Source organism: Salvia hispanica, chromosome 3 (assembly GCF_029641045.1).
Source record: "Salvia hispanica isolate PSC_SH4W2 chromosome 3, Shi_PSC_v1, whole genome shotgun sequence".
NCBI lineage: Eukaryota > Viridiplantae > Streptophyta > Magnoliopsida > Lamiales > Lamiaceae > Salvia > Salvia hispanica.
Genome location: NC_142694.1, coordinates 26,947,531 through 26,963,568, shown reverse-complemented (window position 1 = coordinate 26,963,568; position 16,038 = coordinate 26,947,531). Strand labels below are relative to the sequence as shown.

The 16,038-nt window shown below is 34.6% G+C and overlaps 2 protein-coding genes and 1 long non-coding RNA gene across 3 annotated transcripts; 2 read left to right on the top strand and 1 right to left on the bottom strand.

Moving 5' to 3' along the window:
* The first annotated feature begins 8,037 nt into the window (after positions 1-8,037).
* LOC125215358 (nifU-like protein 4, mitochondrial) lies at positions 8,038-10,470 on the top strand. Its single transcript, XM_048116753.2, has 3 exons — positions 8,038-8,346; positions 8,669-8,830; positions 9,636-10,470. Exons 1-3 carry the CDS (start codon positions 8,139-8,141, stop codon positions 10,094-10,096), a joined length of 831 nt encoding a protein of 276 aa, XP_047972710.1. The 5' UTR covers positions 8,038-8,138; the 3' UTR covers positions 10,097-10,470.
* Positions 10,422-11,267, bottom strand: LOC125211187 (uncharacterized). Its single transcript, XR_007174475.2, has 3 exons — positions 11,006-11,267; positions 10,775-10,890; positions 10,422-10,675 (listed from the first exon to the last, which is right to left on the bottom strand). It is a non-coding gene; the product is annotated as an uncharacterized LOC125211187 (long non-coding RNA).
* A 3,916-nt stretch (positions 11,268-15,183) lies between these two features.
* LOC125213911 (uncharacterized) lies at positions 15,184-16,016 on the top strand. Its single transcript, XM_048114705.2, has one exon. The coding sequence runs from the start codon at positions 15,268-15,270 to the stop codon at positions 15,865-15,867; it is 600 nt and encodes a 199-aa protein (XP_047970662.1). The 5' UTR covers positions 15,184-15,267; the 3' UTR covers positions 15,868-16,016.
* The last annotated feature ends 22 nt before the right edge of the window (positions 16,017-16,038 follow it).

Sequence of the window (16,038 nt, the reverse complement as noted above, 5' to 3'; positions counted from 1 at the left end):
AGGGAACCCTGGAAACAATGTATTCGATTCTTGCATTTCTTTTTGTTTTTATGATTGCGGTGAAATTTTTTCCATTTTGTGGGCTTTGTTGGTTGATTACAGTCGAAATTGGACAAGTACCAGTTTTATTGGCTTATGCTTGTTAAATTTGTTTGATAATGCTTTGCCATGCTAATTCGGTTTGATGTCTTACCGGAACCAACTCTACCACTAGCAACTTTTGCGATTACTCCCTCCGTCCCACAATAAGAGTCTTATTTTATTTAGGCATGAATTTTAAGAAATGTAAAGAAAAATGGGTTGAATAAGTCTCACATTCACGATTGACCTTGGTTCAAGTTGAAAATTGAAATTATTGAGCTTGCAAGGTGGTCGAGCTCAAGTTGTGTATAGCTCATTAATCATGCTAAACAAGCTTAGTATGATCTTGGTCAATAACCCATTATTAAGCACCTAGGCTTGGGTTGTTAAAAGTTCCGTGCTTCCAAATGACCTCAAACTTATCTCTTTAGCATTAATAAAAAATGTTTGGACTGCAGTGATACCAATCTTAATTCTTTATGACAACACCACCCGCAAACTTTTGTTACTTAGAAGTCTATGACCATAGTTCCCTATGTCTGATTTGTTACGCCTGCTTTGAGGATATATTTTTTCAATTTCACCTTTTGTCTACTTCTTTCTTTTCTCTTCTTTTCCTTCATTGTTTGCTTATCTAATAACAGAGCTTTTCCTCGTGATTATTGTGTTGATAACATCATCTCTTCATTACATCTTTAATCTAAATTTTGGATTGCCGTGGCTTGAAATTGGTTTGATCGCTCTACCAAAACACTTATGCTGAAAATCACTATGATCTTTTGTGAAGGGCATTAACACAATGATTACGGTTCTTGTTTCACAGGGTGATGATCGCTATGGAGCACTTAGATGGGGGTCGTGAATTTCCCCGGTTTTGCGTAGGTCAGTAGTTTCTTAACTGAATCACAGCCTGACTGATTAAAGCATACCGGACATATTCCAGGCATTGGGAATGCGCCTCGTACAATGGATATGAAGACTTTTCTGTTGGAATAATTGAATGAACAATTACACAAAGCTCTCTATGATGATTAACCGAGAACGATGGAGAAGGAGTATAAACTGTAGAGCGGAAGCGTACCTTGATCCATAACGAATTGAAAGGCGGAATTGCTTTGCAGCGGCTATGGATCTTCCAAACGATCAGAGACATTCTTTGCAATAGTCTGCCGAGAGAATACAGAGATATCGAATGTTCTTCTTACGTCTGGGGACCATAACCCTAACTTATATTTATATTAAATATAAACCCCTTTATTTTCTATTCGGTCCCTCATCAAATAGAAAATCACTTTATGGTATCTACACTTATTTCCATAACAAAATAAATACACTTTAGCCCAAACTTTAATCTTTATTGTATCACTTTAATTGGACAACTGAAAGATAGCCATACACATTAAATTAGTCATGTGAAAGCCCAAATTTCTAACAATCTCCCACTTGGGCAACACATGACACCAAATAAATGTGTACAAACCGAATGAGCGCTCAAAAGTGCTATCACATAGTGTATTTCCGAACAATCTTATTATCAACCATATCGACATAGGACTAAAGGGGCAGTCACCATATTTTTTCATGATTAAACCCATCAGTAATCACATATGCAAATATAATCAACAACAGATCAATTATGGAGTGTAGCATGGAAATTTCATGCAAGGTGATCATACATGCCTATTTCCAACTGGTCCTCCCAAAGTGAGATCAAACCAAAAATTATAGACAAAACATAATACTTTATTTCTGCAGAGAATAACATGAGTTTATAACTTCATGTTCAAAACACAATACAGAGCAACAACCCTAACTACTCCCACTGAACGGAAGTACCCTTAAACAACATAACACCCATTTGGGCTACATGCCCATGAAAGACCTTGGCTGATAGTCCCTTAATGAGCGGATTTGTCATCATCAAATCCGTTCCCTTATGCTCTATATGCATTTGTCCATTCAGAACTCTTTATTTAACAACCAGGAAGCTCCTGTTGTTTTAGAATATAATACTACAGAGTTATTGTCACAACATAACTTAAGTGGTCTTTCAATACCTTACAATATGCAGCCTAGTGACAAAATTTCACAGTTATATTCATTAACTAGATGCCCCAAAACAAGTTACGAATTCTGTTGTCATGGCAGAAGTAGCTACAAGTGTTTGCCCAGCACTTCTCCACGAAATGGCTCTACAGCCAACAGACACACGTAATCTAAAATGGATCCTTTACTGTATTGACATCTAACAAAATCAGAATCAAAATGCCTAAAGATCTCTCCAAATGATCCGATTTTCTGTATGCGAGCATGTAATGCTTAGTTCTCTATAAATATCTCATAACCCGTTTTGCTGCTTCCTAATGATCCATATCGGGTTATTGAAATATCTGCCCAACATATAAACAATTAAAAATAAATTGGGTCTTATACACACTTGAGCACACATTAGGCTCCCAATCACCGAAGTATATGGAACCTTCTGCATTTTCTAAATCTCAAGATTTATTTTAGGGCACTGAATGAGACTAGGTTTATCTCCTTTAGTCATAGGGGTATTTCTTTACTTGCAATTATGCATCTCAAATACTTTAGGCACCTTTTCACTATATCCCTTCTGTGACAATCGAAAATTATCTCTTTCGATTCCAAATACAAAAAAGGCTTCCCCAAGATCTTTCATCTCAAATTTATTCGAGAGAAAATTCATGGTGTTAGTGCAACATATCCTTATCATTAATCACAATCAATATGTCATTGACATATAATACCAAGAAGATGCATTTGCTCCCACTGAACTTGTGATACACACAACCATCAATAACATTCTTTCTAAATCCAAATGAAAGAACTACTTCATAAAATTTGTGGTACCATTGACGAGAGTCTTAATTGAGGTTGTTGAGATTGACTTTAAATAATATCATGCGCATGAGATTGAATGTGTACAACAATATCATCTTGAGGTTCTTAATATGCTTCTTCTTCAATGACAGTAATTGATACCTGATCATTGTCAGAAACAGTAGTAGGTGTCTATATAGACTCCTCCTCAAAAGTAATGTTCCTTAACACATTCTTCCCCCCCCCAAACTCAACATCCTCAAGGAATACTATATTTCTCGTCCAAAAATTAGTTCCTTTTGTGGGATCATAAAATTTAAAAACCCCTAAAGTTTTCTGGAAGACCAAAGTGAGAATATATGCTACAGTCTTTAATGCCTCTCCCTAAAGCGAATGCGACAAGGAAGAATGATAAATCATAATCCTTCACATATCTTTAAGAGTTTTATTTCGTCTTTTAGCTACACCACTCATGCTAGGCGATCCCGGCATGGTGTACAAAACGACGATCCCACACTCTTCCAAATAGAAGGCAAAAGGTCTTTGACATTGCTCACATGAGCAGTCATTTCTGTCGTAGTATTCGCCACCACGGCTAGATTCGACTTTTTTTAATGCCTTTGTTGAGTTGGAGCTCAACATCAGCCCTAAATATTTTGAACTTGTCCAAAGCCCCGGACTTATAATATATTAAATGTAGGTGTCCAAAACAAAGAATATTTGCCTATGAATGATATAAAATATTGTTGATCATTCCAAGAAACCGAAGTGAATGAACCACAAATGTCCGTATATATCAATTCTAAAATGTATAGCTCTATTGGCACCTAATTTCTTAAGTTTGGTCTGCTTTCCTTCGATACATTAAACACACAAATCAAGTTCTGTAAAGATAAGTGTATTCAATACAACATATGACACAAGTCTCACAATCCTTTATTTTGTGATATAACCAAAACACTTGTCATAAATTAACCAAATTCTAATTATTTAATTTGCTTAATCCCTTTTGATTTAACATGTAAAACTTCTGGATATGAAGTAACATAATTGAACGTACAAAGATTGTTATATGCACTTAAGGAAACAGTGCCCACAATACTAGAATTATTTGAAGGAAGAACTTTACTATTTCTGAATGAACAAGAGAAACCAAATTTGTCCAAAGCAGAAATAGAAACCAAATTTTGTCTAAAAGACAGTACAATAAAGTATCCTTCAAAGACAGAATAATTCCAGTCTTTAATAACAATCTACAATGTCCAATAGTCTCTACTTCCACCGATTTGTCATGTCCCACATAGATGTATCTTTCACCATCAATTGACATTCGGTAGCTCAGACAACCTTGCACTGATAACCTTATGTGAGTAGTAGCACCAGAATCTACCCACTAAATATCATTAGGGACTAAATCCAAATTAACTTTAGAACAGACCAAAACAAGAATTGTAACTTCCTTTGCACGCCATGCATGATATTTACAATTCTTCTTTTTATATTCATGTTTACCACAAAAGAAACAACTATCATTATCTTTATGTTGTTTCTTTTGTGATGAACCCTTATCCATAATAGCATTCTTCTCAATACACTCTCTTAATGCCCTTTTACTTTATTTATTGAGATACTGACCAGATGTGCAACACCAAATGCACAAGCAAGTCTTTAAAATTCAAGCTTTAGTGAAGCAACCTGAGACATTTGCATAATGTGCTCCCTTATGTTGCCCTTGCTCTTATACTTTATTGAGATCAAGCATGCTTGTCTCAGCCTTAATATTTTTCGCAAAAACGTACATAATTTTGGCAAGGTATTCACTGACCTTAGTGATATACTTAGATGCAGTGCCTCAAAAGGCTTCTAGGCTGCTACACCTAATGAGCACTAGACTTACACGATTCGAGTATTCCTACTTCTCGTAGTTTCTCCTTTGATAAGAAGTACTATCGTCTGTAGGAGAAGTAGGTTGCTCAATCCTTAGTGCGTAATCGAGATCCATGCAACCCAGAGCAATTAAAATATAATCTTTCCGATCCTTAAAATTTGACCCATTCAACACTGACATATTGTTCATGTTGGAAGAAACTACAGAAGTAGACATCATAATTGAATAGAGAACAAAACCAAATAAATTGTCATGCTCACATCATAAAATTCAAATAAAATGGTAACATCTCGAGGTACCGGCACAACATTCATATCAAGTCTTTGGACAGTAATATGAACTTGCAAGTGGCAACCTCTTTGTAGTGATCAAACACTGACAATAAGATCATGTCAAGTAATGTCCACCTTTGGGCATCACAATTACTTACACAAAAACTGGATAATTGTCACCCATTTATCACCATAGATATGTATGTATCTCATGCCAAATAATAATCTTCCTTTGGGCCGACTACTATCCGCATTAAAATACACAAACATCACCGTCCTAATATTCGCAATAAAGAAGTCTAGACAAGAGAGGTTACTTTTGCAACGTCTTGCTTCGACTAATCTACTTTGAACATTAGTAAAACATTACGAGGTTCCGAGCACAACATCCACATCAAGTCTTTTGACAGTAATGTGAACTTGCAAGTGGCAACCTCCTTATAGTGATTAAACACTGACAATAAAATCATGTCAAATAGTGTCCACCTTTGGGCATCACACTACTTACACGAAAACTGAATAATTGTCACGTATTTATCTCCAAAGGTATGTGTGTATCTCGTGTCAAATATCAATCTTTCTTTGGGCCGACTAATATCCGCATTAAAATACACACATCTATAAAAGGAACAAGAGATGCACCAAAATTATTGAATTTAAACTTTAATTAAATTCTCAAAAGAATTCTTAATTCCTAATTGATTAGCCAATTAATTGAGAAACTTTATGCGAATTAATTATTTTTAATTCCTTAACGTAAAAGATATCGTGCATAAAATTATACACAATCAACTGAATAATTTATTCACATGTTCCATATAACGGAAGCATAAATATGGAAACAAGTATACAAACTCAATACTACATGCGTATATTATATCAATTAATTTCATTCCATGTATAGATTATACCTACTGAAACGAAAAAGAATGAAGATTCAATTCACTCATAATTCCTGGACGGTAAACAAAACACAGTTTATAGATTCTTCAATTAAATCCCAACACAAACAGACATGTGCGGCGGCTGTAATAGTGAATTAATTCAAAGAGAACCATGATTCAATTCATAGACCAAAAGGATTAATTAAACCAAAAAGACGATACCCATCAATTTTGCATTGATATACCAAAGCAAATCCTCGCCAAAGTTGAATTCAAAACAATTCACCAAATAAAGGTTAAACTTGGTAAGCACGCATAATTTCATTTAATATACCAGATCAATTCTCTATAAAAAAAAAAAAGTTACCGTAGCCATAAACCTTGATGCATAACAGAATTCATCAACCTAAAGTCTATGCATTCATGCGTAAAATTAATTCATGTATTGAATGAATAAACAATTCATCAAACTAAATAAAGAACGGCGGCGGCGGCCGTGTAATATATTTTCAGAATAAAATTCTAATATCAAGAAACTAATTCCTTGAATTTCAAAAATACGATCAAAATTATAAACTTAATTTCCTTTTCCCAACTCTCAGAGAATCATCAATAGAGTGACTCTGATACTATTTGTTGCAATAATTGAATGAACAATTACACAAAGCTCTCTATGATGATTAACCGAGAACGATGGAGAAGGAGTATAAACTGTAGAGCGGAAGCGTACCTTGATCCATAACGAATTGAAAGGCGGAATTGCTTTGCAGCGGCTATGGATCTTCCAAACGATCAGAGACATTCTTTGCAATAGTCTGCCGAGAGAATACAGAGATATCGAATGTTCTTCTTACGTCTGGGGACCATAACCCTAACTTATATTTATATTAAATATAAACCCCTTTATTTTCTATTCGGTCCCTCGTCAAATAGAAAAAATCACTTTATGGTATCTACACTTATTTCCATAACAAAATAAATACACTTTAGCCCAAACTTTAATCTTTATTGGATCACTTTAATTGGACAACTGAAAAATAGCCATACACATTAAATTAGTCATGTGGAAGCCCAAATTTCTAACATTTTCTTCTTCAAAAATTCAGCACCGTGGAAAGAAAATAAGATCTTTCTCTAAGTTTCATTTGTTCATACTTATTACAGGTTGACGCTGCGTTGGAACTAGGTATCGAGGCGACAAGGAGGCTTGTACTAGAAGGATTCACACGTTGAATAGAAAAGATTCAATCTTAGGATCATCAGGTTTGATTTAATTAAAACTTTCTTTCCCTCCTTTTATATGAAAACGTGAAATCCTTTTATATGAACACGTGAAAGCAACTTTGTCAATTGAATTGTGACTCTGAAAAACGATGCCATTTTGCTGACTCCGAAATGCAGCGTTTTAACTACAGCAGTCCCTGCTCTACAGTAGGGGATCCGTTCCCACTAAAAACATGTATTTTAGAATTAAGCGGACGAGAGCACACGAATACAAAATAAATTTTTTCACAAGTAATAAGTTTATTTTTACCAAAATTAAATTCAATACATGATCCTATGATATTCATAAACATAATATTTAGTAAGCATAAAAAAAGAAATAAACTCAAAGTCATAAATAATACTATTACCTTACCTAGTAGAATAACTTTTAGTAATTTAAATATGAATATATTTATAAATTATACTCCTATATTTTGTATATAAATATTCCCTCCGTCCGTTATGAAATGTTTAATTTTTCATTTTTCATTCGTCCGCTAGTAAATGTCTCATTTCAATTTTACTATAGTATTTGGTAAGCGGTCTTGTCTTGCATTCCACTAACTCATTCTACTCATAATTTATTAATAAGTCTCGCGTCCCACTAAATTTTTTTTACCCATTTTACTTTATAAATTCAAATAATTTTTTGAAAGGACGTTTAATCATGGAAGTAGGGAGTATATATTTATTAGTAATTTCAACATATTGACTTAAATTAATACTACTATATTTAACTAACAAACTTAAATGGAGTACTTCTGTGTATATTATTATAAAATTTAAAATACTCCCTAAAGAGGGGGCAGAAATCATTTCCTTCTCTCTTTTTCATAATTTCCTTCTCTCTCGCTGCCCCGCCTGCACAGCCGCGTCGCCGGTCCTTAAATCATTTGATTAACAATGAAAACTTGGGGAAGACTGATAAATCGAGCAATTCTTCTGAGCAGTAGCAATGGCGGATTACTATCGAAACCCTTAAATCCTCGAAATGGGGCTTGTGGGGCCGCCGCATTCCGCCGGAACATCTTCTCGTCTCCTTCGAGTTATTTGTCGGATTTGAACATGCTCAAGTCTTCCTTACGCTTCTCCCAGCGGAATCAGTTTCAAGGTCTGTTCACCTCTTAAATATAGCTCATGTGCCTGAAAGACAGGATTTTTGATAAATTGCTAGGTTGATTTCATGTTTATTAATCAATGAAAATCCCTATTGTTTGAGGCTTTAAATAGATATTTGTGTTTGTTAACGCTGATAATAGTTGCTTTTCATTGTTGTTCCTTTTATTTAATTGTGTGTGAATAATGAGACTGGTTTGTATGCACTATCTGTTGGCCTTCTACTGTTTGAGAGGTTGGTTTTTCATATGAAATGTAGAAACTGATTTCTGCCGGGTAATGTTTTTGCTAACAGTTCTAAACTTGGGATATGGCAGAGCAGAGGAGGAGCATGTTTATCCAGACACAGTCAACTCCTAATCCCGCCTCACTCATGTTCTATCCCGGGAAGCAAGTTATGGAGACAGGGAGTGCCGACTTTCCTAATGCACGCTCTGCTATGAGTTCGCCACTGGCAAAGAGTCTGTATGGAATTGATGGTAGGCATTATCTTCCTACTCTCAAAACAAGGGTTTACGTGCACAAGTTTCTGTTAGTTATGTGTTTATTTGAATGTATTAGTTGCAAACACATGATACGCTGAAGATTTTGATATGTGCTGTGTCGTCCAATGACTAGGCTTGTAGTCGAATCTGGAGAATAGGACAAGCTAGAATTTATTTCTAACTTGGAAATATACAAATCGCGGGTATAAGGCACAGTTTCTGCATTTTGCTTGTGCCTTGTAGTATGATTTTTCCGTTTTGGCGTAGAAGGACAATGAATGAATGAATTAAGAACATTATAAGTGCATTAAGCGAATGACTCCCGAGTTGGATTTTCCATATGGGGACTACTCAAAGAGATTGCTCTTATTTGGCATAATTATGTCAGTTCCATGAGCATTATGTAAATTGTTTCCAGTGGGAGGAGAGACAGCAAGCACCCTCTTAGTTATGGGATCAAAACATAAACCTTGCAGTTGACTCTGCATAGGAGAAGAGAGTACAAAATGTGATTGTCAAGAAAAAGTTTAAGATGAGACTGAAAGTGCAGTCACTAGAAATTAGGTGGTTTGAGGGTCATGGTTGTAAGAGCATGTACGTGATATATATTAAGCTTGGCTCTTCTAAATATCATGAGAATGTCTTGTGTGTTGTCTGTGATATCATGTATCCGAGCTACCATCATGTCGTTTTCTATATTAGAGTTTGTAGCATCTCATCTTCAGATACTAGTATAATTTTTAGGTTAATGATTCATTGGAATGGATCATAAGTTCATAATTTATCCTTGACTGTGCAGGAGTGACCAGGGTCTTCTTTGGATCAGATTTCGTGACCGTAACAAAGTCAGATGAAATCTCATGGGATTTGCTCAAACCTCAAGTCTTTGCAGCAATCATGGATTTCTATTCTTCTGGACAGCCGTTGATATTGGATTCAGCTGTTGCTGCCTCCATGGACACAGCCATCAAGGAAGATGATTCAGAAACTGTTGCCATGATCAAAGAGCTCGTAGAAACTCGAATACGGCCAGCAGTACAAGACGACGGTGGTGACATTGAGTATGTAGGGTTTGATCTGGACACCGGAATAGTTAAGCTGCGAATGCAAGGAGCCTGCAGCGGATGCCCTAGCTCATCCGTCACTCTGAAATCTGGCATTGAGAACATGCTAATGCATTACGTCCCCGAGGTCAAAGGTGTGGAACAAGAATTTGATGAAGAAGAAGATGCAACGCTAACTGGAGCGCCACACGAGTAATTGACACTCTATCACCACTGTCCACAGTCCACACACATATACATAAAAGAGGAATAAACTTTCTACTACTAGTTTGGCCATCTCTCCATCATCCCGGAAAGGAGTACGAACATCTAATACAGTAGAAAATTAGTTGCTTTGATAAAGTAGATAGTTTTCTTCATTATGGTTTGCTTTGTTAAAGCTAGTGGGGTTTTCAAATGAGATTAAACTTCAGTTACATTAATCTTCAACAATAAAGATTTTAAATTATAAACATAGAGAGAGTTTCAATAAAGTAGGAATTTGACAGAGAAGTAATCTTTTACTCATTTGTTAGAACTCTATAATATTTAAATTTTTTAAACGGTTTTATAAATAAACCCTCTTTCGTATTTGGCCGAGTGGTTTCGAGACCAAATTATATCCTGAATACAAAAAATAATTGCTTTACAGCCATTTCAGGTGACTCATAACTTGGCTATATCTCGACAGTTCATCTTCCTCGTCCTCCTCCGTGTCCGGCTTTGCAGCGCTTTGGACCTCGGCTGCGTCCTCATTCTCCTCTTTCTTACCATCCTCGTGCTTTCCTCCATCATCCTTCACGGTGAATGACAAAGGTATATAAGAGGATTTACATTAACAACAATAAAAAAGGTCTGGTACAGATGACGTGAATTGGTATAGCAGCAAACATACATCAGCATTTGACACCCCCTCATCTGGGACCCCTTCGGTACTCATGCAATCTTCCAACTCTTCTTGCTCCCTTATTTTATTTAAGTTCTCAATCACCTTTCCGAAATGGGACAGATCTGCAAGATGGCGATATACCGACATTGAGACATTACACAGATATCCAACAAGTATCTTTAATTCAAACATATAGTTCTGATCTTCACGAATTAAGTAGAGTTAATGGAAGCTCACCTTTGCTGCGGTTAGTAAAGGCTTCACGAATCCTCAGTGGCTACTGTCGTTCTTCTTTCTTGTACTCCCTCCGTCCCAAGGAAGATGACCCCTTTCTTGGGCGGCACGGAATTTTATGCTAATTTATTTTGTGTGTTGAGAGGAGAGAGTAAAGTAAGAGAGAGGGAATAAAGTAGAGATAAATGTGTTTCCATTTTAAGTAATGAGTCATCATAGTTGGGACAAACTAAAAAGAAAAGTGGGTCATCTTCAATAAGACGGAGAGATCTTCAATGGGATGGAGGAAGTACTTGTTCCTTATCTGTTCCCGGATACTTGAATTGGGGAAGGAAGCTTGTGACCATATTGGGCTTATTTCTTTTTGTTGGGCTAATACTACATTTTGTATCCAAATCTATAAAAGGGCCCAATTATTTTACTTATTAAATGTAAAATATAAGTAACTTATACAACCATATTATAAACACTACACAACAATCTATAAATTGATGTATAGTGTGTTAGATATTATTGGCCAAAAAAAATTATTGTATAGTATATATATTGCTAGCCGTCTTTTTCAGTTTTTTTTTTTTTTTTTGCCACGTTGCATCTTATTATTCGTCTACGTGTACAAATGATTGGCTAGGAATGATGGTATGATGTTATTTTAAGAGGTGGTGGCACCCAAACACTCCCCTAATATATTTTATAAAATTATACTATAGATTTTATTTAAAAATAATAGTAATACCTCAAATTATACATTCAATCCAACCGTACTAAGCATATTACTTACTCATCTTTTATTAATATCTTTACTATATATTTTTATTAATTTTTTAAATATAATTTGTCATTTAATATTCATAGTATAATTTTGTGACATCAAGAAAATTTTATTCTTCAATTATTTATAATAAAAAAAAATTAAAATATTTTTAAGATATGGATACTCGTAGAAATTAATTTCATGGAGTAATACTTGAGTATTAATATACTCCGTCTACCCAATAAATACGAAATATTTGAATTTCGAAATTTTAGGTAGTTTTTTTTTTTTTTAAGTTAATGAATAGAGAATAGAGTAAGAGAGATGAAAATGTAGAGAGACGTTGTTTGCATTTTAAAAAATGTTTCATTTTTAATAAAAATGAAAAGTATTAATTTATTATTAAAATATTTATTCTTTTGTCCGCAAATAGGAGTTATATTCTTATCTAACAAGAAAAGTGGGTGAAGAAATAGTATTAACACAATGATTAAGGTTGTTGTTTCACAGAGTGATGATCGTTATGGAGCAATTAGATGGGCGTCATGAATTTCCCCGGTTTTGCATATTAAGTTTAAATGGTTGGTGAAGAATAGATGGATGCTAAGTAGGCTTGTATTAAAAGCATCACTGGTCGAATAGAAAAGATTTAATCTTGGGAAGAGATACAAGTATCATCAAGTTTGATTTGATTCGTGAGATGTTTTGTCCAAAACCATCTCCAACCATTTATACAAAACTCAAATTTACATAATTAAATAATAATGGATCGATTTGCAATATCTTATAAATTTTTGCAGTAACACTATATTTGGACTTTGGTGTTGTATACCATATTTGGTGTAAATCCGTAGAAAACACCAAAAATAGGTTTGAATTTGGTGTATGATTAGAGATTATTTTTACATAAAAAATGAATTTCGGTGTATGGTTGAAGTTGGTCGAGTGTAATATAAGAGGACAAGATATAAATCATGGTATCAATGTTCAAATCTCAGTCCTTATATTTCTTTGGACTTGTGGGAGTTTGGGAGATGGCCATTTCCTCAAATATAGCAATGTCTTATTTGGTTCTTGTAACACAAGGGGAAATGATATTTTTTATATGAGATAGAGAGTTGGACAAAGGCGGCAATCTTTGAAGGAGATGAGATCTCACCATTTGTATGCATGCAATTAAACTCACATCAATGATCAATCTCGTAAAAGCAGTCCCTTATTTGTATAAGCTAATTTTACCAGCTGCTTACTTTTGTCAAGCATCCCAAATTTAAAATTAAATGAAAGGGCATACAATGATCTGAAAATGAAGTGCCATGGAAATTCTTACTTCAAGAATCATTTTCTCCACTATTTAAATCAAGTTCAAGCACAACCAAAGGTCCTAATTAGTCTTATTTAAGTATTAATAAAAAAATATTCAAAGTGAGTTATGAATTTAATAGGAGAATTGCTTTTACTTTAGCACTTTATGATAAATGTTAATCCCACACCCCACTCACCTTTTTTGACTTTAGCAGCCAATCAATTTAACTACTATCTTCTTGATTTTTAACTTTTGTTGTTGGGTTGATTTTTTCAGTTCATCTAAGTTTGTAGTATAACTTTTATGACATTGAATCATAACAATTCATACTGTAAATTTTTAGTTTTTAGGGAATAATAATATCATGATTATAAAATGTACATGGAAAATTGGAGGATCAAATTCAAACAAGTGAGTATGAAGGTAGCAATAAAGCTTGAACAACTAATTTATTGATCATTCCTTGCAAAATCATTAGAGGCTACCCCATGTATCTATTTTGATTGGCAATTTTCAAATCCAAACCCACACGATACACAACTTTAAAAATCAGAGTGAAGTAAAGTTACTTTCTTTATCGCAATGCGAGGATTGACCATCAAATTAGAATCCAATAAACTTTTGTTGGACCCTATATCAAATTACAATTGTCAATTAACACACACAAAGACCATATATGTGCTTATGGGATATATAATTAAGCGACCAATGTTTGACTAATTATTTTTAAAGTAGCTTGGATATAAAATATCAGTTTACGGAGTATTATTCATATACTTGCACCTAATCATTTACACAAGTAAATAATATGATACTATATCAAGTCTAAAATTAGTCTCATACATTTACTGAAAATAACTTTTTGGTCCTATACTCCTATTTGATATTCATAAAGACTCGCATATTTTTATTTTTGAACATAATTCTTATAATCGCAATACTCCTTAATTACAAAGAAACGACTCATGGTCCACAATCCACCATTATAAATTTTCAAGTCATTATTCACCTTTGATGACCTACTTTCCCCACAAATTAAATAGGAGTACTCCTATTTATCTAACATTTTACAAAATCTAATGTCATTTTTAATGTTGCATACTCTTGCTGAATAATGTCAGTTGTATAATACTAGTATCTTTGTCTTAAAACATTATTTATTTCTTTTTGTCACAATATTAATAAATGTCAAATAAGTGTACGTGTAGGTAAGTTATAAATGAGACTTGCATAATTATTAGGTTATCATCATGCATTGTAAACGTGGACAAAATATGTGAATAATGTTTGATTTTAAAAAACTAAATTAACATCACTATGGAAAAATATAAGGAGTAGTGGCCACACAGTTAACAATTTTGGATCAACTAAAATAACAAAATCAACAATGTTTTAAGAGAGCGAAGCAATTAAATAGTGCTAAACTAATGATCATAACCATAAAAATAGGTGATGGTAAAAAAAAAAAAAGACCGTAATTTTAGGCATTACTCAACTATAGATGCGTACTATAGATACTGTAAACATTTAGTATAAGGTAAAAAGTAGTAGGTGAATTTAAAATATTCTTTTGAAATTTATATAATATATACTCAAAAAATGAATTTTAATTTAATATAAATGACTGGAAATGACTAATAGCTTTAATAATAAAAGAAATATATTAAATTCAATCAGAGAATGGTAGTCAAATGAATTCTGATTTTCATATGCTTAGGTTTTAAATTATTAAGAGTGTAAAATAATAAAAGAACATATTGATAAAAGTGTATATAATTAAGTACTGTATATTTTATTTTGATATCCGCTATGAAGATCTGTTTAAGATAAATGAATATTTAGTCAGTCATAAAAAAATTCAAAAAGTAATAGACTTATTTTTAATAAAAAAAAAAGAGAGAGAGAGAGAATAGATTGCATTTGTCCATTTGATACACAAGAAAATAAATATCTGTATTAACACAAATGCAATCGTAATAAATAAAACTTAGTTTAATTAAACAACTCCGTTTACAATTATGGATGGCCCCACTTGAATACGAACGTTAGAGTAACTCTGTAATCACCGCTTCCCTTTCTACCCTTCTTTATAATTAGACCGTTGCAATTTACACAACACAAAATCTTTTAAAATCAACAAGCTTTCATCAAATCATCAAAACAAGCTCCATCTCGATTCTCGAAAACCTTCAACAAATCACGTCAATGGCTGAGATAATCGATTCTCGGCAACCGCATCTCGCCGCGCTCGACGCCCGCTCCCTGCTCCTCTCTCAATTCTCCGATTCCGGAAGCCCTCAGCTTCTGCAACTCACAACCGAGAGCTTCGTCATGGAGCGAGGCCCCAGGTTCAAAGAGTACTCCGATCTCAGAGAGAGGAAGCTGAGGATGAAAAACTCCATCAATCGGCCAGAGGAAAATGTTCAAAGCCAACCGGTTCTCACCCCGCCCAAAAAGCAGGTGAAATTCAGTTCGAATTTCTCCACCCCGCCGAGGAGGCCGAAGCCGCCGTCTGCTCTGGCACAATCCGTCCCTGATTTCTCGGCGACGCTTCGGAAGGAGAACAGGAAGCCGGCTGCTCCGCTGCCGCCTGTGGCGGAGCGGTCTCTGACGCCGCCGGCTGGATTTATGAAGAGCGGGAGCGTTTATGGGAAGTTGGGGGGAGGGAGCAAGTCGGCGAATTCCGCCGAGAAGAGGAGCGGCGGATTGATGGCTAGAAAGAGCTATGCGAGCATGGCCGAATTGAAGGAGGGGAGAAGCAATAGAGGCGTTGCTAGATCTGTTTTAGGGCATAGGCAGTTTTGATTTGGGGGAAATTTGCATTCACCATATTATTCGAATTCGGTATTTTTACATCTTCATTTTTTATTCTTTAGTTTTGGATTCCCATTGATTGAGAGTGTGATAATGTCTCTGTAATTTCAATTTTGTATAGAAACCAAGCTTTTGTTGAAGTGTGATGTTTTCAAATTACAA